The following is a 24,847-nucleotide window of genomic DNA, read 5'->3' as shown; positions in this document are numbered from 1 at the left end:
TCAGTTGGTTAAGTGTCCAACTTTGGCTCAGGTCATGATCTCACCAGTTTGCAAGTTCGAGCCCTGCTTCAGGCTCTGTGCTGACAGCTCGGAGCCTGGAGCCTGTTTCCAATTCTGTGTCTCCCTTTCTCTCTCTCTGCCCCTCCCCTGCTCATGCTCTGTCTCTAAGAAGAAATAAATAAATGTTAAAAATTTTTTAAAAAGACTTTCTTTTCCTTAGAAAGAGGAATAAAACAGAAGAACAGAAAAGTATGCACAAAACAGGGATCTGTACACTTAGAAAAATACACCCCTGTGCCTGACTTTGGAGTACAGATTCAGCCTTATGCTTCTGTATCCACCAGAGAACTGAAATCATGTCCAATGCAAAGTGCCAAACATAGAGATAACACACGTAGGAGAAATAGCTAACACTGAAGATGATCAAACCAACATTTGAAATATCAACAATATCAAAGGATGGATGGAAAACAAAAGGTAAAAACTAAAGAAATAATTCAAAGTCTTTTATTGATTGGGCTTAATTATTTAGGAGGGGTATGACCAGTAGTTCACAGATACCACTTGAAGAATTTTCTCATCTTCTGACCCAATAAATTGTACAATTGTACAATAAATTGTACTCTGAGAATTTAAACTTAAGGACACAATACTAAGAGGGGAGCCTGGCTGGCTCAGTCGGTTAAGCATCTGACTCTTGATTTTGGCTCAGGTCATGATCTCATGGTTTGTGAAATCTAGCCCCATGTGGGGCTCTCTGCTGATGGCACAGAGACTGCTTGGGATTCTCTCTCTTCCTCTCTCTCTGCCCCTACCCTGCTCACTCACACACACTCTCTCTCTCAAAAAAAATAAATAAATAAATAAAATAAACATTAAAAAAAAAAAAGGGAAACAGGGGTACCTGGGTGGCTCAGTCGGTTAAGTGTCCGACTTCAGCTCAGGTCATGATCTCGTGGTTTGTGGGTGCAAGCCCTGTGTCAGGCTCTGTGCTGACAGCCGGGAGCCTGCTTCGGATTCTGTGTCTCCCTCTCTCTCTGCCCCTCCCCTGCTCATACTCTGTGTGTGTCTCTCTCTCAAAAATAAACATTTAAAAAAAATAAGGAAACAACCCTAAGAAATAAAAGTTATGTATTTGAAGATGTTCTCCACAGTATTATTTATTTTTTATTTAAAGAAATTTTTTTAATGTTTACTTGTTTTTGAGAGAGAGAGACACAGAGTATGAGCAGGGGAGGGGCAGAGAGAGTGGGAGACACAGAATCCAAAGCAGGTTCCAGGCTCCAGGCTCTGAGCCATCAGCACAAAGCCCAACATGAGGCTCAAACTCACAAACAGTGAGATCATGACCTGAGCTGAAGTTGGATGCTCAACCGACGGAGCCACCCAGACGCCCCTCCACAACATTATTTAAGTAACAAAAAAAATTATAAATAGTTAAAATGCCCTATAACATAGGAAAGCTATTAAAAATAAAAAATATCCACCCAATGAAACATTAGGCAGTACTTAAAAGTGATGATTTATTCAATCACTTTCTGAGTGCATTAATTTGTGTTTAGAAATCTTAGTAATAAATGAAGATAATGTTTATAGTAAATAAAAGATCATAATACTAAATCATACACACATAATATGATTATTGTACATTCATTGTATAAAGGTATTTTGAAAAGCAGGTAACAAAGACACAAACGCTAAGAGGACAACAGGACTTACATTAGGTAATGAAGTAAATGTACTGCCCATGTGACATTCAACAACATGCTTTCTCAATAACAAAAACAATAATAAATAACCTCCTTCAATAACAAACAAAAACAAACTGGGCATATACAACTCAGTAACTGCCTGCAACCTTTTTTTTTTTTTTCATTTTTTCCTACTCAGATGGCAACTCTTCCCTCTCACTCTCCCAAAGGAAGAGAAAAACAGTCATCAGGGAGAGAAAAAGGATAATCAATGGCAACAGCTCCAGAAGCAACACCCAGAGCCAGCGGCAGGCTCAGGAGAGGGCGCTGCACCTAATCCTCGTGGTTTCAGGTGCTCGACACGTTCAGAGAACTTCTCTAGGACCGAACTGCTACTGAAAGCATAGTCTTCCCACATACAGCATTTTATAAAAGGGAACTTTTGATGCTCCGGAAATAACTCACAAAACAATAAAGCAAAGGGTCATCAATCCACAGGCCAGATGACTGAGGGGTACCATTTTGAAATGCCCAAAATAATGACCTGCGTGTGAAAAGGAACAGAAGCAACAGACATCATATACTGCTCATACAATGGACGAAATACCAAAGAACACAGGACATTTCAGGGCCAAAATTGTGTATATATTCACAAGACTAATTCCTTTTGAACCGAAAAAGTTTAGGGACAGTATATTTTAGTGATACGTTACAAAAATCAATTTTTACTAAACATGGAGTCCCCAGATGACCCAATAATTCTACTCTTAGGTATACAACCAAAAGAACTGAAACATGGATTCACACAAAAACTTGTTCATGAATGTTCATAGCAGCATTATTCATAATAGCCAAAAAGTGTAAGCAATCCAAATGTCCGTGAACTGATGAAAAGATAAAATGTGGCACATTTGTACAGTGGCATATTATTCAGACATAAAAAGGAATAAAGAATTGATAAATGCTCTAACATGGATGAATACTGAAGACATGCTAAGAACCCAAGCACAAAAGAGAAATACTGTATGATTCCATTTATATGAACTGTCCAGAACAGAGTCATCTATGGAGACAGAAAGAAGACTAGTGGTTCCCAGGGTCTGGGAGGGAAGGGGATGGGAAGTGAATGTTTAATGAGGATAAAGTTTCTTTGGGGGATGATTAAAATGTTCTGGAATTAGACAGTGGTGATACAACACTGTGATTATTTTTAAATCACTAGACTGCACTCTTTAAAGTGGTTTTAACCACACTCAGATACCACCTCATGCCAGTCAGAGTGGGTAAAATGAACAAATCAGGAGACTATAGATGCTGGCGACGATGTGGAGAAACGGGAACCCTCTTGCACTGTTGGTGGGAATGCAAATTGGTGCAGCCGCTCTGGAAAGCAGTGTGGAGGTTCCTCAGAAAATTAAAAATAGACCTACCCTATGACCTAGCAATAGCACTGCTAGGAATTTACCCAAGGGATACGGGAGTGCTGATGCACAGGGGCACCTGTACCCCAATGTCTATAGCAGCACTTTCAACAATAGCCAAACTATGGAAAGAGCCTAAATGTCCATCAACTGATGAATGGATAAAGAAATTGTGGTTTATATACACAATGGAATACTACGTGGGAATGAGAAAGAATGAAATATGGCCTTTTGTAGCAACACGGATGGAACTTGGAGAATGTTACGCTAAGTGAAATAAGTCCAACAGCATAGGGGAAAAGGAAAAGTCATACAGAGAAAGACAGATACCATAGGTTTTCACTCTTATGTGGATCCTGAGAAACTTAACAGAAGACCATCGGGGAGGGGAAGGGAGCCAAAACATAAGAGACTCTTAAAAACTGAGAACAAACTGAGGGTTGATGGGGGGTGGGTGATCGGTATTGAGAAGGGCACCTGTTGGGATGAACACTGGGTGTTGTATGGAAACCAATTTGACAATAAATTGCATATTAAAAAAATAAATAAATAAATAAATAAAGTGGTTTTAAAAGTAAACAAAAATAAAATGATTAAAATGAGGATTTTATCTCAATAAAATCATTACTCTAATCATTTTTAGCATAATCTAACCTCTCTTACCAAAGTAAATGTCAGAATGAAAAGATAATTCCAATATAAATAATAAATCATTTTTATAATGTGGGTACCCTATTTATTAAAGAACAATATATCCTTTTGATAAACTTCAAACATAGATATTTGAACAGTTTCAGACTCCCTTTGTTTAGATTTTCTTCTTCTAGTTCTTTACCCTTCCAGCTATATTATGCTTTTTCTTTAAAATCTCATCTGATGCAATAGCATATGACAGAATAGCATAGGGGAAAAGGAAAAGGAATAATGCTCACATTATTAGAAGGTTTTTCATACTGTGGACTGTTTCAAACAAAATTTTGAAAACTGAAATAACTTTTCAACATACTCTAAGTTTACTTTTGCAAAAAGACTGTAACATGTTGCAAACTACTAAAAGCAGGCCTCAAACAGCGGGTTAGGAAAAAAGAAACAGAAAACCTAGGTCATAACAAACATGTATGAAACACATTCTAAGAGGTAATTTCTCAGGAAAAAAAAATTTGAAACTGGAGATTAATAGAAATGACATGATTATTTGAACTTAATATAAAAATCATCTCCTAAAACAAATCTTCTAAAAATGGGAGAGGAGGTGGATTACATGACACTTATTGATTGGAATAAAAACAACTTATGATAAAGATTGAAATCAGGGCGCGTGGGTGGCTTAGTCGGCTAAGTCCCCGACTTCGGCTCAGGTCATGATCTCACAGTCCATGAGTTCAAGCGGCACATCAGGCTCTGTACTGACAGCTCAGAGCCTGGAGCCTGTGGCAGATTCTGTTTCTCCCTCTCTTTCTGCCCCTCCCCTGCTTGCACTCTCTCTCTCAAAAATAAACATTAAAAAAAATTTTTTTAAAGATTGAAATCTTTTTTCAATAAACTAATTAGTAAATTTTTTTCCAAATACACCTGTAAGAATAATCTCTCAGTCCTTCTTTGCTAGCTAAACGGAGAAAGGAAGTGTGTGTGTGTGTGTGTGTGTGTGTGTGTGTGTGTGTGTGTGTCTTTGATCAGGGGGAAGGTGGTCAGAATCTAACTCTGCTAAAATAAGGAAATCATTACTCCCACAAATCTCTGAAGACCCAACAAGTCACACTGCACTCACAACTCTTCCCCAGGACTAGCTATAATACAGTAATGTCATATACACCTTCCTCCTTTCTCTACAATGCTTTAGTAGTTTTTATTTTAAAAGAAAGAAAAGTTAATTATTTAATTATCCACCATCAGTGCTTCTCAAAATTTAAAGTTCATACAAATCGCTTGGGGATCCTGTTAAAACACATACTATTCACGCTGGTGGCTGCCAGAAGGGAGGTGGGTGAGAGGATGGATGCAATGGATAAAGGGATTAAGAGTACAGTTATCTGGATGAGCACTGAGAAATATACAGAATATTTGAGTCATTATATTGTACGCCTGAAACTAACATATCACTGTATGTTAATTATACTCGAATTAAAAAAGAACTAAAAACAAAAACAGTCTTATTCAGTGGGCCTTGGGGTACAGCCTGAGATTCTGCGATGCTGCTGGTACGTAACACACTTTGAGCTGCAAGGATCAGGAAGGAATACCACATCCAACACCAGGTACGTACTGCAGAGGACAGGCAGACGGCCCAGAGCCAATATACCCAGGGGCTGCAAGGCCCAAGCTCCTCAATGTCAAAAGCCAACTACATCTTATCCCAAAGGATCTGAGACTACGGTCTTTACAGACTGAAGATACTCCGTTGTAGCACATTACAAACAATGAGACCTCACTCCGATGGTTACAGAAAAAGAAGTGACTGTGCACCAAGGATTCCAACAGTACCCACACTCGTCTTGGCTTCACACAGCAAGATGTGCGTACTCACCTCTACGACTGGTCTCTGCACCCAATGAGCAGGAACCTCTGACAAGGCTGACAAGGACTCATCTCCAGCCATCCCTCTTCCCCTCACAGCCTCCATTCCTACTGTAATAAACAACTTTCAGGATTTAGAGCAGGCCAGGCTCTCCCTTCCATCAAGCCTCTAGTTCAAACTTACTTTACATTCGGACTTCATCTCCTCCAGAAATTTATTTCCCAAAACATTCTTTGAGACTCGGCAGGCTAGCAGGGTGTCGCACAGTGCTCCAGGACTCCACGGCTGCACTCACCGCTCTGTATCGCTCCACTTGACAGACAGTCTCAGCCTGGGTTCCTCAAGAAAATCAAGCCCTTATACACTACGGCACCCACTATGCGTAACAAAGAAGCTTCTCTACTTTGAATCTAGAATGGCACTATTTAAGTACCACCTTTGGAAGAACTGAAAACACAGGCACTCAAATCACTTTCTATGTTATGCGGTTTAGAACCAGATCCTGCCTATCTTATTCCATACCATGTTCCTAAGGTATAGCGTGTTGCCTGACTCACAGCAAGCACTCAACAAAACCTTGATGGAGGGGGGAACTGGGTGGCTCAGTCAGTTAAGCATCTGATTCTTGGTTTCAGCTCAGGTCATGATCTCACAGTTTCGAGAGTTCAAGCCCTGCACCGGGCTCTGCACTGGCAGCTCGAAGCCTGCTTGGGATTCTCTCTGTCCCTCTCTCTCTCTGCCCCTCCCTCACATGCACTGTCTCTATCTCTCTCAAAATAAATAAGTAAACTTAAAAAAAAAAACACCACCATATTATTAGAATAACTCTAAAAAAACAAATCACATAATCCAGTCAACTAACTTCCCAGAACCCATGGAGATAAAGACTCTTTAGAATTTTCTGCTTAAAAAACAAACCACTCAAGAACTAAAAGCTCCAATTATTGAGATGGAGTCAAAATTGGAAGACCTTTCGCAACATAGATGTCATGCTGTTTAAGGCTAAGAACGAGGGGCCTGTGTTGAGTCCTATAGTGCTTGCTAGGTCAGGCGGGGCAAGGGCCTTCGTGAGGCCTAACCAGGCCTCTAGAACTGGGCTCCACAAACTACTGCTCGTAGGCCAAACCCAGCTGTTTTTGTACATGAAGTTTTACTGGAATATAGCTGTTTTCAGGCTACAGAGGCAGAGTTCAGAGGTTGTGACGGAAACTTTTGGTCAGTAAAGCCTATAACATTTACTATCTGGCTTTGACAAAAGTTTGCTAACTCCAGTTCTAGAATGCTACCAAAAAAGTCACCATCGGGACGTCTCCCTTCTCCTGGCCAACTGTCCCCAATGCATTTGCTCCTAAAACCTGATCTGGTTTTCTAGAGAACAGGTCCCTGTCTCCACCTCTATTCTGTGTGCTGTGTTATCACTTCACCCTTTTTTAATTTTTGTAACTTTTATTTTTGAGAGAGAGAGAGTGTGAGCAAGGGAGGAACAGAGAGAGAGGGAGACACAGAATCTGAAGCAGGCTCCAGGCTCTGAGCTGTCAGCACAGAGCCCGATGCGGGGCTCAAACTCATGAACCACAAGACCATGACCTGAGCTGAAGTTGGATGCCCAACCAACTGAGCCACCCAGGTTCCCCTCACTTCACTCTCTTACCATCCAAACCCAACCTCTTCGAGTACTCAACCTAGCTCATTCCCAGTAACTTGTTCTCAAATGGTAACTTTTGATCTGTGTCTTTACTAATTAAGTTTTAAGTAATTTGATGTATTTCGGAAATCTCTCACAAAGACAGACTATGAGGACCAGAAACCTCAGGCTCTGCCTCTGGGAAACCCAGCCTAAGGTACTGTAATTTAAGTTTTTCTCACATCTGCTATCCCTGTGTCTTTTATTCTTGAATCACTACCCTGTCTTAACCTCCTTCCAGCTCCCTAATGCCTGTATGATCACAGCTGAACTCCTTTACTAGCATGAAGACATTTCATGATGTGACCCCACCCACCCATCATCTATTAGCCTGGCCTCGTCTCCTGCCACATTAAATCCCTATCTTACATTTCAAGCTCCAAAACACTAAAATACCTGTAATTTTCCAAATCTACAATGTCCCTTTCCCTAGTTGCCTAAATTTATAATATAGTTATGCATATGCCCTAAATCATTACTAGTTTCCATAAAACATGGGATAAGATACATCTATTGAAATTTTTAAAATAAAAACTAAAGAGCAGTAGCAAGCAACAGTATCACAACACTACTAATAATGATAAACACCGTATGGTTTATAAAAATTATCACATGAATGCCAGTACATTTCCTTAAAACATAATTTCCTTGCCTTTTATACCCCCAAACTGTACCATTAGCTTGATGCAAAGATCAACAAGCTTACTTTGCATCACACGTTGTACTTTCAAGCAAAAATTATAAAACTAGAGGTGACCTTAAAGACCATCTAGATCTTTCAGGTGTTTCTGAATTCCTCCTTCATTAATGGAGATGAATTTGTAGTAAGCGATACAGAAGCTGCTGACTGATCTCCATAGTGACCAATGGCATACACTTTTCAGATGGCTAGTCAAGAATGCAACATATGATCAACCTAATTAATGCAGTGTGACAGTCATTAGTGCAGTTCGCCACGTATATGCTCCTATCCCTACTTGTAGACACTTGGCAGGATGACACTTCTTGGCCCTCCTGTGGTTGAGGAGGGCCAGGGGACTCATTCTAGCCAATGAGGTGTGAGTAGAACTGATGGGGTCATTTCTGGGCAAGGACATTTTAAATGTCCAAGGCTCTGTGGCTCTTTTCTGCCACAGAAAAGGGGAACACTCCTGTTAGCAGCTATTTCATTCAGCCTGGGCTCTGGGGTGAAGATAATACAAGGCAAGGCCCTAGATGATCTTGATGGGCAAACAGCATGGGTACAAAATAAACAATGTTGTTCCACAGTATAACCTTAGCTATCACAACCTTCCAGCAATTGAGATCCTTCAAAGGAATGCATAGTGAGACACCAACATTTTACATCAACATTTTATTTCTACTATAAATAAATGTTATCAGTGGTAAATTCAAGAGCTGGAAATAGCAAGTTTGAGTTATTACGTGCTCTTGACCAAACAATGCCTCTCAGTCTTCATTTGAAGGAAGAATAATAGTAATAGTTGACATTTCTTAAGCACTTAACAATGTGCCAGCATTGCTAAAAGTCCTTCATCTACATTAATTCATTCCATACAATGAACGTGAGTTTCACCAAACCATCTCCACGGAGTTACGGAGGACTGAATTAGTTTTCTAGAAAATAATCCTGAAATATTAATTGGGAGTTTCCCAGCACAAATAAGCTACTCTATCCTTAAATGATACATTCCTTATTTCAGACATTTCAATTTGAATTACGGAGATCTGAAGGCATGTTTAGAGCAGGCAAGAACCTGAAGTATTTGATCCCAGAGCTGGCAATAATGAAGAAGAAAAGATGATTGTTAAAAATAGGTTTGTGTATATAACAATTTTGGGAAAATCTGATCATGGTAGTAGATATACCTTACCTACCATATTGCTACGGGTGGAGGCTCCAAAGACCTTGCCCTCCATCATTAAGTACCTTCCAAGTCTTTTTCGGGCCTGTCATACAGGCCAGGAAACCAAACAGTTCTAAGAAATCCTAATTCCACTGGAATTGAGAACAATCCAAAATGATAGTGGTTATATAAGAGACTGGATTAAGTATAATCTAGTATGATGGATGCATATTTAAAGAAGAACTTGGAAGACAAAACTTTAAAACAATCACTTGAAGGAAAAGTTAGTTGTCAAAGGAAACAATTTACTGTATGAGACCGATTTCGTGTGACCATAAGAAGGTTTGGAACAGCCACTGAAAATTAGGGATTAAATGTGCACTTTGATTTTTTTGTTGTTTGTTTAATTTAGAACAAGAGTAGTAACTCCTATCAACGCTTCCTTTATTCTTTCAAACCCATTAGTCCTTTCTTTCTGTGCCAATCTCTTCTAAAATACCCATCGGTACTTCTATTATTCCTTTGCTGAAGTGTAAGTATCTTTGCATAACAGTAAGTTTTCTTAGTAACTGTATAACAGACCTGTTAAGAAATACAGAATAATTATCCCTGCTTCTCCACCCTCCTTAATTCATGCATAGACTTTGCTCTATTGAAAATTAAGTGAAATAATCCTGTCCTAAGAGAAAATTAGACTTCACTAACAAAGTGCTTAATTGATTTATTCCAACTATATCCTCTCTGTCTCATGCAAGTGCTCTCAACAAATACCTAAGGGATAAATGAATAGCATTATAGTTTTCCAGTGGCTATCAATATATCAAATCGACTCCAGCTTTTCTTACTATAGTTTTAAATATTCAGACAAAAAATATAGGAACTAATTTTGAATGAGTAGAAATTTCACTTGACATCTACCTCTGACTCTTTAGCTAATCAGCTTCTGTTTCACACTGTAGAACAGTCTAATTTTAATATGCTCTTATCCTCCTCCTTTACTCTGATTTTCCCTGGGTCACTCACTATGGCTGCATCAACTAAGCTGCTCACCCTAGTTCGCAATCAAGCAAGGTAGGCAACATTCAAACAACTTTGGCTCCTCCTCTAAGAGGCCTTAGCTTTTAACCCACCTCCCAGATCCAAGACACCAGACCTTAATTCTGGGCTCCCAAATCTCCTTTGGTACAACAACAACACAAAAAAGGCCCAGAATTCTGGCTCTCAGGGTTGGTCTCCTGCTTTGCTTTTTGCTCCCAATACTGCTCTAGCCAATTCTCCTAGCATGGCAATCAAATAGCATCCTTGACTCCAGCCCAGGGGCCAGCTCCACCAGTCTGTTTATACTGAGAGAGTCCTATGCCTCTGAAATCAGTCCTATGTCTCTGTCAGAGAAGGACCCACCTCTACCATGGCAACTGCCTACCTGCCTTCTGAACACCTGTGCCACGTGCCCCACGAGTTTGTGATCTACTCTCAGGTCAGGATGACAGCTGGGTCTGTAACCCCTTGTTCAGCAGGCTGTAGCTCTTGAGGTAACTTTATAATTGGGTCAGCTCTCTCAGTATCTGATCTGCTATCTAGAGCAGATGTCTGGTAAGGTTATGGCACATTCCCAACACCTGCCTTCATAATGCCCTGAGAAGCTATCATGCCTCTCTAGTCTTAAGACAGAACCACTAGAATTCTAATTAATTTTTTCTAAAGCAGCTATTTTCTAAGAATTAATACTAAGCCTTTGGTCATTTCAACTGATACAATTATCCTCTTTACCCACGATGGGAACTCAAGATACTACCTAATGCTAAGGTATATATTACTATTTCCTGGATTTATGCTGATTTTTATGATACTTGACAATTTCTATCTACATATCCAATAACTCTCTTCTTTTTATCTCTGAAATAACAAATAATAATGAGCTCATGAAATTCAGAGATGTGAATCTGAATCCCAACTCTGTCATTCTCTAGTTATATATTCCCTAAATAAGTAAAATGTGTAAGCTAAGACTCAAGTTTCTCATTCACAAAACTGGAATAGAGACAACAGCAGACTAAAGAATGGTATGATGCATTAAATATAGTTCCTGGTACATAGCAAGCCCTAAAAAGTTAGCAATCATCCAACATCCGCAGGGTTTATATATTTGTGATGCACTATATTGGGCTACTAAAAGAAGGAAAATAACAGGGTAAACTTATTATAGTTAACAAAAAAGATGAAGGATAAAGTTGTTTAATGATTATGGAGATGAACTTAATGGGACAAAGGGAAGAAAAGGAAAAGAGAATGCAAGAGGCAGGGTGAAGATCAAATAAATGGCAAAGGGAGTGTTTACAGAGCAAAGAGCAGTATCTGTGGGGCTTCTGCAAAAGGGGCCAAGGCCAGGGGCGCCTGGGTGGCTCAGCTGGTTGAGCATCCCACTCTTGATTTTGGCTCAGGCAATGATCTTGTGGTTCGTGGGTTTGAGTCCCACGTCAAGCTCTGCATTGACAGTGCAGAGCGTGCTTGGGATTCTCTCTCTCCCTGCCTCTCCCTCTCTCTCTCTCAAAATAAACTTAAAATGGGCGGCGGGGGGTAGGGGGGGCTGGCCCACAAGGCTGTTGGTATTCTTGGAAGGCAGGGTCTAGAGAACTTTTTTTTACCAGTCTCTAGGAAAGTTGGGAGGGCCGCACTCAGCCGATGGCACAGCAGGGACAGAAAGCCTTACTCCACATGTTCCTCCCCGAAAGTGGAAATTTTCACAATCCTCTCTTGCCAAATCATTCTCAACCCAAGTCATTCTCATCCTAAAACAAAACAAAACCTCTCTTCTCCCTTCCCATCTTCTTTCTCTTTTAACTTTTTTTAATGTTTATTTATTTCTGAGAGAGAGAGAGAGAGAGAGAGAGAGAGGTAGAGAGAAAGTGGCAGAGAGAGAGAGACCCACAAAATCCGAAGCAGGCTCCAGGCTCTGAGCTGTCAGCACAGAGCCCAATGTGGGGCTCAAACCAATGAACTGTGAGATCATGACCTGAGCCAAAGTCAGACACTTAACCAACTGAGCCACCCAGACGCCCCATCCCATCTTCAAACCTTAGTGCAGATGGAACCTCCTCTAGGAAACCTTCTCCAGTCCTCTCATAAGAGTTTGGTGCCCCATAATGACACGTATTTCTTTCTATTTTGCAAACCATACTACAGTTGTTCCCATCCCCATCCCATCCAGCCTACGAGCTCCTTAACAGCAAAGCCTGTGACCTTTCCCAGGCTGAACCTCCAGGATCTAGCACAGAACAGGGTGCAGGATGAGAAGCCAACAGGTACCTGGCACAGTTCTGGGCAGAATCATCAGGATCTGTGAAATAGCTCCTAATCATTTAGAGGACAGGTCTCCCCCCGCTTTGAAAATCTGAGGAAAACCAGACCCTCAGCCTAGAAAAATACACACACACATGCACACACTCACACAAAAGAAAAAAGAAACCCTATAAGAGCAAGAAGCTGAAAGTCATGAGATCTGGATTCTGCTCCCTGGCCCTGCCAAAAACTTCCAGTTCCTAAACAAGTCACTTAATGTCCCAATTGACAAAGTGAAGAAACTATCTTTTGTCCCTCAACTATCCTTCATTAGATGTCTGTAATAAAAACTACATATATATACTACAAAAGTGGAAGAATTCTAAAATTAAAATTGTTATATAAGAGCAAATTATTTTTTATGATTGCCTCACAGCTTGATTCTTTAACAGCTATCTATTTTGCCAAAAAACATGCTGTGAAATAAATTGACTATTTACTACTACAGCTAAAAGAATTGTTGTTTTTTCTAAAACCCCAAAGGCCCTGTAGTTTACATACCCAAGAGGGGGTGAGCACAACAAGCATAAAGAAGCAAAGATGAATAATCCAATTAATTCACATTTGCTCACACCATTGACTACAGATTCCTCTGACAACAATATGCTTTTGTACTAACAAACCTGTAATACAATTGGCCAGTATGCTTTGAGATGTTTATATTCTACATGTCAGGGATGCTTGAGGACAGTCTGAATATTCTCTTCTCTCTAGTTTGACCCTGTCACCAACAACTGTGACAGGTGGGCTACAGCCAGCAAGGCTTCCCGCTTCAGAATGGGAAGCTATGAAATACTCTAAGTAATGAGGCCCAAGAGACATACCTAGTGGGGTTGACTTTCATATAAAAAGCAATTATCAGGCAGTCACTGTGAAGATCCTTAGGAGCTCCACAGAAAACGAATAAGGCAAGGAACCCTGGACCATCCTCTACATTTCAAACCTGCTGACAGCTGAAGAGGGCCTATGCACACACGAAGGCAGTCCCTCGGTCATCTCCCTTAATCTACTGCCAGCAACTCAAAGGGTCCTCCTTGCCCGTCTAGGCTTTTCTCTGTATCCATACCAATCCCTGTTCATGAGAAAGGGCTCAGGATCCGGTAGATCAAAAAATGCCTTCCTAGATTTGAGCAGACCATATGGACTATGAAAGTCTGAGTCTGTGGACACCCATTTCTCTGCCCTTCTGCCCCTCTGCGTCAGCCTGTTCCCTAAACCAAGCACAGCTGAAATTTTTGTTTTGTTTTTCAAAAATTATCTTTTTAATGTTTGTGATACATGATATTCCCGATTTCATTCCTGATATTGGTGACCTGTGACTTCTATTTTTGTCAGCTGTACTTGAGGTTTATTGATTTACTGATTTTATTATAGAACCAATATTTGTTTTTCTGTTTTCAATTTCATTGATTTCTGCTTTAGACACAGATGAAAGTTAACCACCATGTTTCATACCCTCCTTGTCCAGGGGCACAGGTCTCTCCACAGTCTCGTCAGCTGACCTCTAAATGCTGGCTTACCCAAGAACTCGGTACTCAGCCTTCTTTAGCTACACTCTCTAAGTGATCTCATCCACTACCTCGGATTTGACATTACGTATCTGCTGATGACTCCCAAATTTACATCTCTAGCTTCAATCTTTCCTTGGAGCTCCAGGCTCATTTGTCCAAATATCTTATTGTTTCTTTATTTTCAGTTATTTTTTATGGCTTTACTGAGGTATAACTGACATACAATAAACTGCATATATTTAAGGGCACCTGGGTGGCTCAGGCATTTGAGCATCCAACTCTTGATTTTGGCTCAGGTCATGATCCCAGGGTCAGGGGATCAAACCCCGTGTCAGACTCCACACTGAACATAGAAGCTGATTAAGATTCTCTCTCTCTCTCTCTCTCCTCCTCCTCCTCCTCCTCCTCCTCCTCCTCCTCCTCCTCCTCTGCCCTTCTCCCCTGCTCACTTTCTCTCCAAAATAATAAAAAAAAAAAACAATTACATATATTTAAAGTGCACAAATTGATTGGCTTTGACATACATACACAATTATGAAACTATCCCATCAAGATAATGAATATGTCCATCATTCCCAAAGCTCCCTTGAGGCCCCTTGGTAATCTATCTTTCTTACTCCTGCCCCAAGCAACCAATGATCTGCCTTTTGTTCATACAAATTAGTTTGTATTTTCTAGAGTTTTATATAAATGGACTCATACAAAGTGTATTCTTTTTTGCTTAGCTTCTTTCATCCATCATAATTTATTTTGAGATTTGTCCATGTTGCTGCATGTATCAATACTCCATTGATTTTTTTTTTTTTTTTTAACTGCTGAGTTGTATTTGTTGAATAGGTATAGCAAAATTGGTTTTCATGCCTTCGGACATTTGGGCTGTTTCCAGTTTGGGGCTATTACCAAAAAAGCGGCTATGAGCTCATATGTAAGTCTTCATGCAGACAAATGCCTTCATTTCTCCAAGGTAAGTATCCAGGAATGGAGTGGAATGGCTGGGTCATGTTAAGTATACACTTAACTTTTTCAGAAGTTGTCAAACTGTGTTCCAAAGTGAATATACCATTTATATTCCCACCAGCAGTGCATGAGATTTCCAGCTGCTCCACACCCTTGCCAACACTGGTTATGGTCAGTCTTGTTAACATCAGCCATTCTAGAGATTTTATAGTTGTATCTTGTGCTTTTAATTTGTATTTTCTTAATGACTATGTCAAGCATCTTTTCCTATGCTTATCTGCTATCCATATATCTTATTTAGTAAAGTATCTCTCAAATCTTTAATACAGTTTTTAAATAGGCTGCCTGTTATTGACTAAAAGAGTTCTTTATAGCCTAGATAATAAAAATCTTTGGTCAGATAAATGTTTTGCCTTTTTGTAACAGTGTTTATTAAAAAGCAAAAGTTTATAATTTTAATAAAGTTAAATTTATTATTTCTTTTATGCTTCATATTTAAGAAATATTTGTTAAATCTAAGATCACTAAAAATTTCGCCTTTTTCTTATAGAAAGTTTATAGTTTTTACACAAACACTTATATCTACAATCCACTTCAAGTTAATTTCTGTATATGGTACAAGGTAAGGGTCAAAGTTCATTATTTTTCATATGGCTACACAATTGTAATAGCACATTTGTTGAACAGAGATCTTTTCCCCACCAAATTATTTTGGCACCATTGTAGAAAATCAAATAATCATGTATGTGTGGGTCTACTTCAGGCCTCTCTACTCTGTTCCATCAATCTATATGTCTATCTTGACATTACCACACAGTTTGATTATCAGAGCTTTATAGTAAGTCTTGAAATCAGGTGATAGACAGCCTCCAATTTTGTTCTTCTTTGTTTTGGCTATCCTAGGTCCTTTGCACAACTATATAAATCTTAACATCAGCTTGTTAACATCTATAAAGAAGCCTGCTACAATTTTCTTTGGGATTGTGATGAATCCATCTATCAATCTGAATAGAATTGGTATCTTAGCAATACTGAGTCTTTTAATTCATGAGCATGATATTTTTCACCATTTGTTGAGACCTTATGTAATTTTTCTCAGTTTATAAACCATAAAACGTTTATAGTTTTAGTGTACATGTCTTACACATCTTTGGTCACATTTTTCCCTCAGTATATCATAATTTTGATCCTATGAAAAAGATACTTTAATAAATTTTGAAATTTCCAATTTCTCATTGTTAATATATATAAGTACAATTGATTTTTTATATCAACCTTCTGGCCTTCAACCTAATCTCACTTATTAGTTCTAGCAGCTTTTTGTGGATTCCTTAGGATTTTATATATAGAAAATCATATAGTCTGAGATTAAATACAGTTTTACTTCTTCCTTTCCAATCCGAATGCTTTTCTCCCCTATTGCTTTGCTGTACTGGCTAGAATCTCCAGTACAGTGTTGAATAAAAGGGATGAGAAGGGACATTCTTACCTCATTCCCAATATTGGAGGAAAAGCATTTAGCCTTTCTTCTTACTAAGAATGGTGTTAGTTATAAGTATCTCCTAGATGTTCTTTGCCAAATTGAGGAAGTACTCTTTTATTTCTAGTTTGCTGTGATTTTTTTTATTATGAATTGTTGTGGACTTCTGTCAATTGTATTTTCTGCATCTATTGAAATGATGGCATTCAAATGAAATATGGTAAGTTTGGTCTGTTAACTAGGTGAATTACATGAAATTGCTTTTCAAATATTAAACTTTGCACTCCTGAGATAAACCCCATTTGCTCATGCTCTATTACCCTTTTAGTATACTATGTTGTTGGATTCTATTGGCTAATATTTTGTTGAGGACTTTTTCAACCATGTTTGTGAGGAGTACCGGTCTATAGCTTTCTTCTCTTACAATGTCTTTTCCTGGTTTTGATATTAAGGCAATGCTGCCTTCTTAGAAGTTGGGAAAGGTTTCCTCCTCTTGCATCTTCTGGAAGTGTTTGTGTAGAATTGGGATTATTTCTTCCATAACTTAGTAGAATTTATGAGTAATGAACCATCTATGCCTCCATATTTTCTCAACATCTCTATTAACATGTCTGAAAAGAAATTAAAACTTAACATGGCCAAGCAGAACTAATAATTTTTGTACCCAAACATGCTCATCCCTACTATTCCTCATTTCAAATTAATGACATCATGTTCACCCATTTTGCTTAAACCAGAACCTTAATCCTTCATTCCCTGCTTTCATTAACCCTACTCCTCAAATCTATCTTCAAGTCCCATTAGCTCTACTTTCAAAATGTATCTCTACCTCTCTGCACCTTCACTATCACGGCCCGGCATATACCTCCTAACTGGCCACGCCAATGCACAATTGCCCCCACTACATTCCATTCTCCAAACAGCAGCCAGAGTGATTTTTGGCTATATAAGACCATGTCACTCCCTGGCTTAAAACTCCCATATGGCCCTTAATCTCTTCTGCCTTTAGATATTAACTGTAAAATAGAAAAACAGCAAGCTGTGTCTATGTAGTCTGAATATACTGACGGTGGGAGCACTATAAGAATTTCCGTAAATTCTTATCTGCCTAACTAGCTCCAGTGACCTAGGAATTACAAAATCACAAACTTAGGCCTCTTGGGAAAAAACACAACTTGGCTGTGTTGAGTCTTAAAGGAGGTATAGGTTTTTGTCTAGAAGCAAAGGCACCAAGACAGAAGTAAGAATCCCCAAGTCCTAAGCTGTCCTTCTAGAACATGACAACAACAAACACTTTCACCTCCAACCTACCCTCATCTTCCTAGGTTTCCTATCCAAAGCAAGAGTGGTTCATACAATACCAGGAAAGGCTGTGCCTGCTGGTCTTAAATACAAAGGAGGTGCAAAACAGGGAAAATAATGCAACTAACTTATTTATTCATATGTTTGGGTTTTTTTAGCCATCCCCTGCTGCAGCCAAGGTAGGAAGGATGCTAGGCAACTTGGCCTTGCTCTTTTTTAACCAACCTCGTCCACCTCTGTAGAGCTCAACAGGTGCTCTATAATATGCTCTCCATTCCTATTCTTCAACCAGTCAACATCTTACACATGTTCCGGTCAGCGCCAGACTCACCCAATTTGCTAACTACTCTTCTATTTCTTTCTATTCTGCCCATTCTCACTCCTTGAGTTAAAGGAAACCACCACCTTTTTGTGTTCCTTCTTCGGATCATCTTCACTCTAATTCTGCCTCTTTACTCCCTCAAATGACCTCCAGGAATACTTCCTTTAGTTTGATCAGGCCCTAATGCACTCCTCTTGCCTTCTTAGATATGGTCAACACTGCTAAATGACGCTTTCCAGAAAAGAGAAAGTGGCCTAAATCAATCTATGTTCCTAGGACTTGGAACCAACTCTTAGCTGTGCTTTTGGAGAATCAAGGGAGGAGACTACAGCCACAATTGGCAGCAACTGAGGGTGGGCTGGGGGTATCAGGACTAGGATAACTAACCCTCATAAAATACTCTTCACTTAACTTCACAGCATTAACTATAATTATCCTTAAATTTGTGTATTATTAGTATCTGTCTCTTCCTGCACTCCCCATCAGACTAAAAGCTCCATAAGGGTTAACAACTATGTCTATCATGGGGCGCCTGGGTGGCTCAGTCAGTTAAGTGAATGACTTCGGCACACATCATGATCTCATGGCTCGTGAGTTCCAGCCCTGTGTCTGGCTCTGTGCTAAGAGCTTGGAGCCTGGAACCTGTTTCAGATTCTGTATCTCCCTCTCTCTCTCTACCCCTCCCCCACTCATGCTCTGTGTCTCTCTCAAAACTGAATAAAAACGTTGAAAAAAGATTAAAAAAAAGAAAGAACTATGTCTATCGTGATCATTATTAACATCCCTACACCCTACAAATCCCTGGCATATAGGTCTAACTCGGTTACTCCAGCCCTGTCGGATAAAACACAAATTGAATTTATATCTCAACAAAGCTCTGAGATAAGGTAGTACTTCCCCCATTTCTGGAAAAGCTAATAATAGAAACCAACATTTCTTGAGCTGCTACCATGGGTTAGGCACCATTCTAAGATTCTTACATGTATATTCTCATTTAATCCTCATCACAAACGGATGAAGTAGGTACTGTGATTATTCCCATTTTACAGATGAAGCATTTGAGGCACAGAGAGGTTATATAATTCACCCAAAGTTATACAGATGAGCTGCAGAAAGGGATTCAAACCCAAGCCTAAAAAGCCCACTCTATTATCTCCTATAGTACCGCTCAATGAAGACAACACCACATTCCTCAATACCGATGAACTGAGCCAAATAAAACATGCTATGAATAAATGCTACAAAGAAAAACCCAGACTTAGACACACAAGTTGCCAGTTCTACATGACAATTCAAAGAAACTGCTACTATAAATGATTCCAGTGCCTGACTCTCATTTAAAATAATGGTCAAGGGGCACCTGGGTGGCTCAGTCAGTTAAGCATATGACTTCAGCTCAGGTCATGATCTCACGGTTCATGGGTTTGAGCCCCACGTCAGGCTCTTTGCTGACAGCTCAGTGCCTAGAACCTGCTTTGGATTCTGTGTCTCCCTCTCTCTCTGCCCCTCCCTGACTCACACTGTCTCTGTCTCTCAAAAATAAACATTAAAAAATTTTTTTAATAAAAAATATTAGTCAAAAACCACATCTTTCTTTTCAATTGACAGACATATATGGAGAATGAAACCCAGAATATTCTCATGTTGAAAACATTTCCTCTGCCACCAGATCTCTGTTTTATAAAAAGAGTCTATTTTTGTCTGCCAAAGGAAGCCCAATCACCAAACTGGACCTTACAGAACTAGGTATGTGTTGCCTGAGTTTTCCCATAGAGGCAGCAAGAATGTATGAAGACTGCCACCCTCCCCATGACTTTGTCTTTCCAGTTCTCCCAGTATTTAATGTGGGAAAATAATACATATCAAGTTTGAATGTGCCCTACAAGCTTTTATTCTGTCCTAAAAATTACCAGAAACCAATGCAAGGCATGTGAAGGGAAGACAGGTCACAAGGGAGGGAGCAAGGAGAACAACTCAAATCATTAGCTGTCTGCCCATCAGATGCTTCTAAGTTCCCAGCATTCCATGGCCTGCTTCTTAGAAGAGTCCATGACTGCTTCAGTTTATGATGTCTCCCCGATGCCCCATGGAATGAAAAGGCCCTGAGGACTCTATTATTAGAAAAGGAAATTTTAACTTACCTTCCACTGCTCTTCTGGAAGCAGCTTCACGACCACCAGATCCCCATTCAAGGCTCTATTACGAGCAACAACACCATCAATAAAAATGTCTCGATCACCATCCTAGGTTGGAGAGAGAAAACAGTCACCTTACCAAGGCCTGGAACCAAAACTTACTTCCTTGGTTTAAAAGTTGTGAACTCTACAAACTGTCCACTGACCTAACAAGAATACTAGTACACAGCCACAAACAGACCTAGTGGGAAATCAGTCTTTGGAACTAGCAGAAATGGGGATGAACATATAAGAGCAGGTTAACAGAATGTTAAAAAACATTTTTTTAAATATAAGGGAAGATCTCCTATAGGCAGACCAAAAACAAACAAAAATATATAACGCAAAAAACTGAGGCTGCATGCTTTCCTAATTGGAATGAGAAAGGAGTAAGTGATCCTTTCTTGTTTGACATAAAGCATGATGATACATTTTCTACACTAACTGAATTTTTTTTAAATATCAAAGAAGGGTAAAAAGTAGCCAATTTGCAAGCAAACAGAAGAACAATAAAATATAATCCCCCAAGAAAACCAACTGGGGGCAGGAGCAGCAACCAGCTCTAGGAATTGGGTTCTCCAAGGAAGGAACTAGCAAAATCATACTCCTCCCCCGCCGCCGGGCAAGTGGCACAGAAAGCAAAGTATGGTTGTTTTGATGGAGACCTAAGTAGAAGACAAAGAAGGAAAGGAAAGGGACAGGAGATTCATGAAGCATTCTCACACTCCTCCACCTGTCTGACTGAGGAGCAGGGTGAACTTGGACCCCCCCTCCCTCACCCCCTGTGAACACAAAGCACGGGACACCTACATCCTTGACCACATGCTTACAAATAACCCACTTAAAGCAGTAAAGCCCTAGTGAACTCCCCAGGTATCAACTACTAAACTTACACAGAGGCCAGAGTCTTCCTAGTAAGCCAAATTACTTTGCAAAAAACACTCAGGTGGAAAAGAGAGCTAAGGAAAACCACCCCTTCAGCAGTAAGGGTCCATGAAAAAAAATGAAGTATTTTTAAAACGTTCATCAACACACAGGCAAACATGTACTCGAATCCTTTTATCCTTCTGAAGGTTTATATGGAGTGCTTCTTTTCAGAAAATAAAAGAGAAATAAAATATTTACTTTTCTTAAAGGAAATAATAGCAAACAGGCATAGAAACCACCACTCAAAATTTGTTAATAGAGGCACTTGATTCGATAAGATTTAACACTCAACGAGCTGAAGGCGATCACTATAACGTTTCAGTTAAAACTGAAATGAGCATCCCCAATTCACCAAACCTGTCCCACCACCACCAAAAATGGGACTCTAGGCAGTCAGCATTTTTTATAGTTTCCAATTACAAGCCATTAGAGACCTTTTAGAACAGTTTTTCTGTTCAATTTCCAATCTAACCGTGGGCTCACAGCCGTGGCCTACACGGGTTGCCAAACCTGACCCACCCGAGTCCCTGAGGTACCGCTACTGTGTTAGCCACATAGACAGTTACTGCTGTTAACCTCACGTCGAGCTTCTCACAGATACAAGGAAGAAACAACCAATAAACGGAGAGTGAACAACTGAAGTGTGGCACATCACCACCAACTGCTGCCTTCTGCAATTTACATAGCGACAGGACCTCTCCAACTTCCCTGGGATGAAAAGAGAGCTGTCTGGAGGTCATCCCAACCCATTATCACGTGTCAAAACGTATGGAACGAAATGTCTCTTTCATAAGCAGGTATACCACCCTTAGCGCAAAGATTTAAGATGATAAGAGACTGGTATTGTCATATTTCCATCCCAAGAAACCAAGAAAAGCACACAGTATACAAAAAAAAAAAAAAAAAAAACCACACAAAACCTCAAACAATATACAAATCTACAGGTATTGCATCACTACTCAGCTCTTAGAAAACCCTGTACCTGTTGCAGAACCTCTTATTTTAAAGACAGTAAACTTGGGAACAGCTCAATATTAAAAGCTTGATTCTGGGGCTCCTGGGTGGCATAGTCGGTTGAGCGACCGACTTCGCCTCAGGCCATGATCTCATGGTTTGTGAGTTCGAGCCCCGAGTCGGGCTCTGTGCTGACAGTTCAGAGCCTGGAGCCTGCTTCACATTCTGTGTCTCCCTCTCTCTCTGCCCCTCCCTCACTCATGCTCTGTCTGAGAAATAAATAAACATTAAAAAAAAATTTTTTTTTAAGTTTGATTCACCCCCACTTGACTACTTAAAAAAAATGTTTTAATGTTTGTTTATTTTTGGGGAGGGGAGAGACGGAGAGAGAGGGAGACATAGAATCCGAAGCAGGCTCCAGGCTCTGAGCTGTCAGCACAGAGCTGAGGAGGGTGCTTAACCGACTGGGCCATCCAGGCACGCCCTTGACTACTTTTAAAGGCCAAAGAGTTCAGTTCTCTATTTGAATTCCAAAGAGTAGCTCTACCCACCCACACCCAGAAAGAGTAGGGGAAAAAAATTGACTAATGCACAACCCTAGAGGAAATATAAAGGGATCTGGGGGTAATCTAAGTAAATACTTAGCAGGGGGGCGTGGGTAGTTAGGTCGGTTAAGCATCCGACTTTGGCTCAAGGTCATGATCTTGCGGTTTGCGAGTTCAAGCCCAGTGCTGGGCTCTGTGCTATCGGCATGGAGCCTGCTTCAGGTTCCCTGTACCCCCCTCTGTCTGCCCCTCCCCCGGTTGCATGGACGCACATGTGTGTTCTCTCTCTCTTTCTCTCTAAAATAAACGTTAAAAAAAAAATACTTAGGAGGCTTTGGAGAGGGGAGGACAACCAAGAGCATTCCCTATTGATGCAATAGCTCCCTTTGGGCCAAATAAATTCCACAGATGTTCAAAGGGTGCCTCCCATGACAAGATGCACAAAAAAGTTATAAAACTTCTTACACCGACATATTCAGAATGGAGCTTATGTTATTTGTAAAAAGCCAAGTTTCTATATCTAGTCTATTTCTCCTCTTTATCCTATTCCAAATAGGACAAAGAGGCATCTCAATAATACCAATTTATCTTGGTTTGCTTGAAAGTCACATGGTTTTATTCTAACTCTGTATCTTACTTTTACTGAGAACTCCAGGAGGCTGGCAGGTACATATATAAGTGACTTGTCCCATGTATTTTGGCTTTGTCAAAAGAAAATGAAAATCAACTTTCTATCAGTAGAAATTATAATGAACCTAAGTCAACAGCCCCCAAAATGAAGTACTTTATTAAAACCAAGTGATGATGGGGCGCCTGGGTGGCTCACTTGGTTAGGCGACCAACTTCGGCTCAGGTCATGATCTCGCAGTTCGTGAGTTCGAGCCCCACGTCGGGCTCTGTGCTGACAGCTCAGGGCCTGGAGCCTGCTTCCGATTCTGTGTCTCCCCTTCTCTCCACCCCTCCCCTGTTCATGCTCTGTGTCTCTCTGTCTCTCAATAATAATAAATACACGTTAAAAATAATTTAAAAAAAAAACAAGTGATGATGAATTACTGTTCTTAGCCTATTGACTTAAGTAGACATTTTAACACAGCAAATGACATTGTGTAAGTTCACAACTTAGTTTTTAAAGTTAGTAAGAACCTAAATAATCAAACCTAGTGTATTTTTGTTATCTCCAAAAACTTTAGAAATTTAAATTAGAATTTGGAATTTTTAAGTTGTAAGAAACATTAGACAATCTAATCCAGCCCTCGTTCCCTCGTTTTACAAATAAGAAAACTCTTCAATTTCCCATCATCAGGGTCGGGGCTACATCTTCTTTACTATCAATTCCTGTCTTTACTCTCCATGCTAAAGCAGGGGACAGTAACATTCAGTCCCTGGTTCTGACAGCCTGCTCCTAGTCCACCTGTGAGCATTTTTCCAGTTCATACTCGACATGGACATGAGCTACATATGCTCATACATCCCGACCAATGGTGGTTGTGGGGTTTATCTACATGCAATTTATTGCCACCACTATCTCCCTCCTCAATACTTTCTGTCATGCCTCTAAAAACTTAAGCTGACCAAAAAACCCCACAAAACTAGAATGCAGGACTGTTCCCGTATCTACAACCAAAACTTACAACTAGGCTTTGATAGAGCTTTTGCAGTCAGTTCTTAGTTACTTAAAGGTGAATCATTCAGCACTTTTTTTTACCTCTGAGACAATATTACTACTCCATTAGTGCCAAATAAGAGAATAAAAGAGGCATAAAAATAAGCCAATCCTAATATCACAACTGTCTAAAAGATTCTTAATAGGACATGCCAAAAATACAATTTCAAGTAGGAGAACAACTTGGGCTTTTGAAACATCAATAACTTTTGCTTCTTAACTTCCTTTAACAAGCCAAATTAAACTGTGGCAACACATCATTTGCAAATTTAGGTCATATGAATTTAAATTATAGGAACCTAACTAGGCCCCACATTTTAGAGGACCTTTACTCTGGTCCTTCTCCAGTCACACTCCTCTCCATAAGTAGGGAATTCTAAGGACCAAACAGATGAGCATCCCTGGGGTAATCAGCTCCAAGTTCACTTCCAGGGCATACACAGGCATCTTCCCGAAGGCAGACCACAGTCACTGGTGGCACCCATTGGACTTGACAGGTGGCTAAAGGACAGGTA

General features: G+C 40.0%; 1 protein-coding gene and 1 non-coding gene across 4 annotated transcripts in view; both read right to left on the bottom strand.

The window, feature by feature from the left end:
* The window catches only part of DIS3L2 (DIS3 like 3'-5' exoribonuclease 2), a 348,656-nt gene that overhangs the window by 256,983 nt on the left and 66,826 nt on the right, over window positions 1-24,847 (bottom strand). For all 3 annotated transcript variants that reach the window (XM_043578169.1, XM_043578167.1, XM_043578168.1), the window contains exon 5: window positions 20,211-20,312. In XM_043578169.1, the coding sequence (XP_043434104.1) occupies window positions 20,211-20,312 (102 nt within the window). The remainder of the gene's footprint in view (window positions 1-20,210; window positions 20,313-24,847) is intronic.
* Window positions 1,882-2,102, bottom strand: LOC122482189. Its single transcript, XR_006297006.1, has one exon. It is a non-coding gene; the product is annotated as a small nucleolar RNA U3 (small nucleolar RNA).

The sequence above is a fragment of the Prionailurus bengalensis genome, chromosome C1 (genome assembly GCF_016509475.1).
Source record: "Prionailurus bengalensis isolate Pbe53 chromosome C1, Fcat_Pben_1.1_paternal_pri, whole genome shotgun sequence".
Lineage (NCBI taxonomy): Eukaryota > Metazoa > Chordata > Mammalia > Carnivora > Felidae > Prionailurus > Prionailurus bengalensis.
Note: the sequence above shows the minus strand (reverse complement) of the source record. Positions and strands in the feature narration are given on the sequence as shown.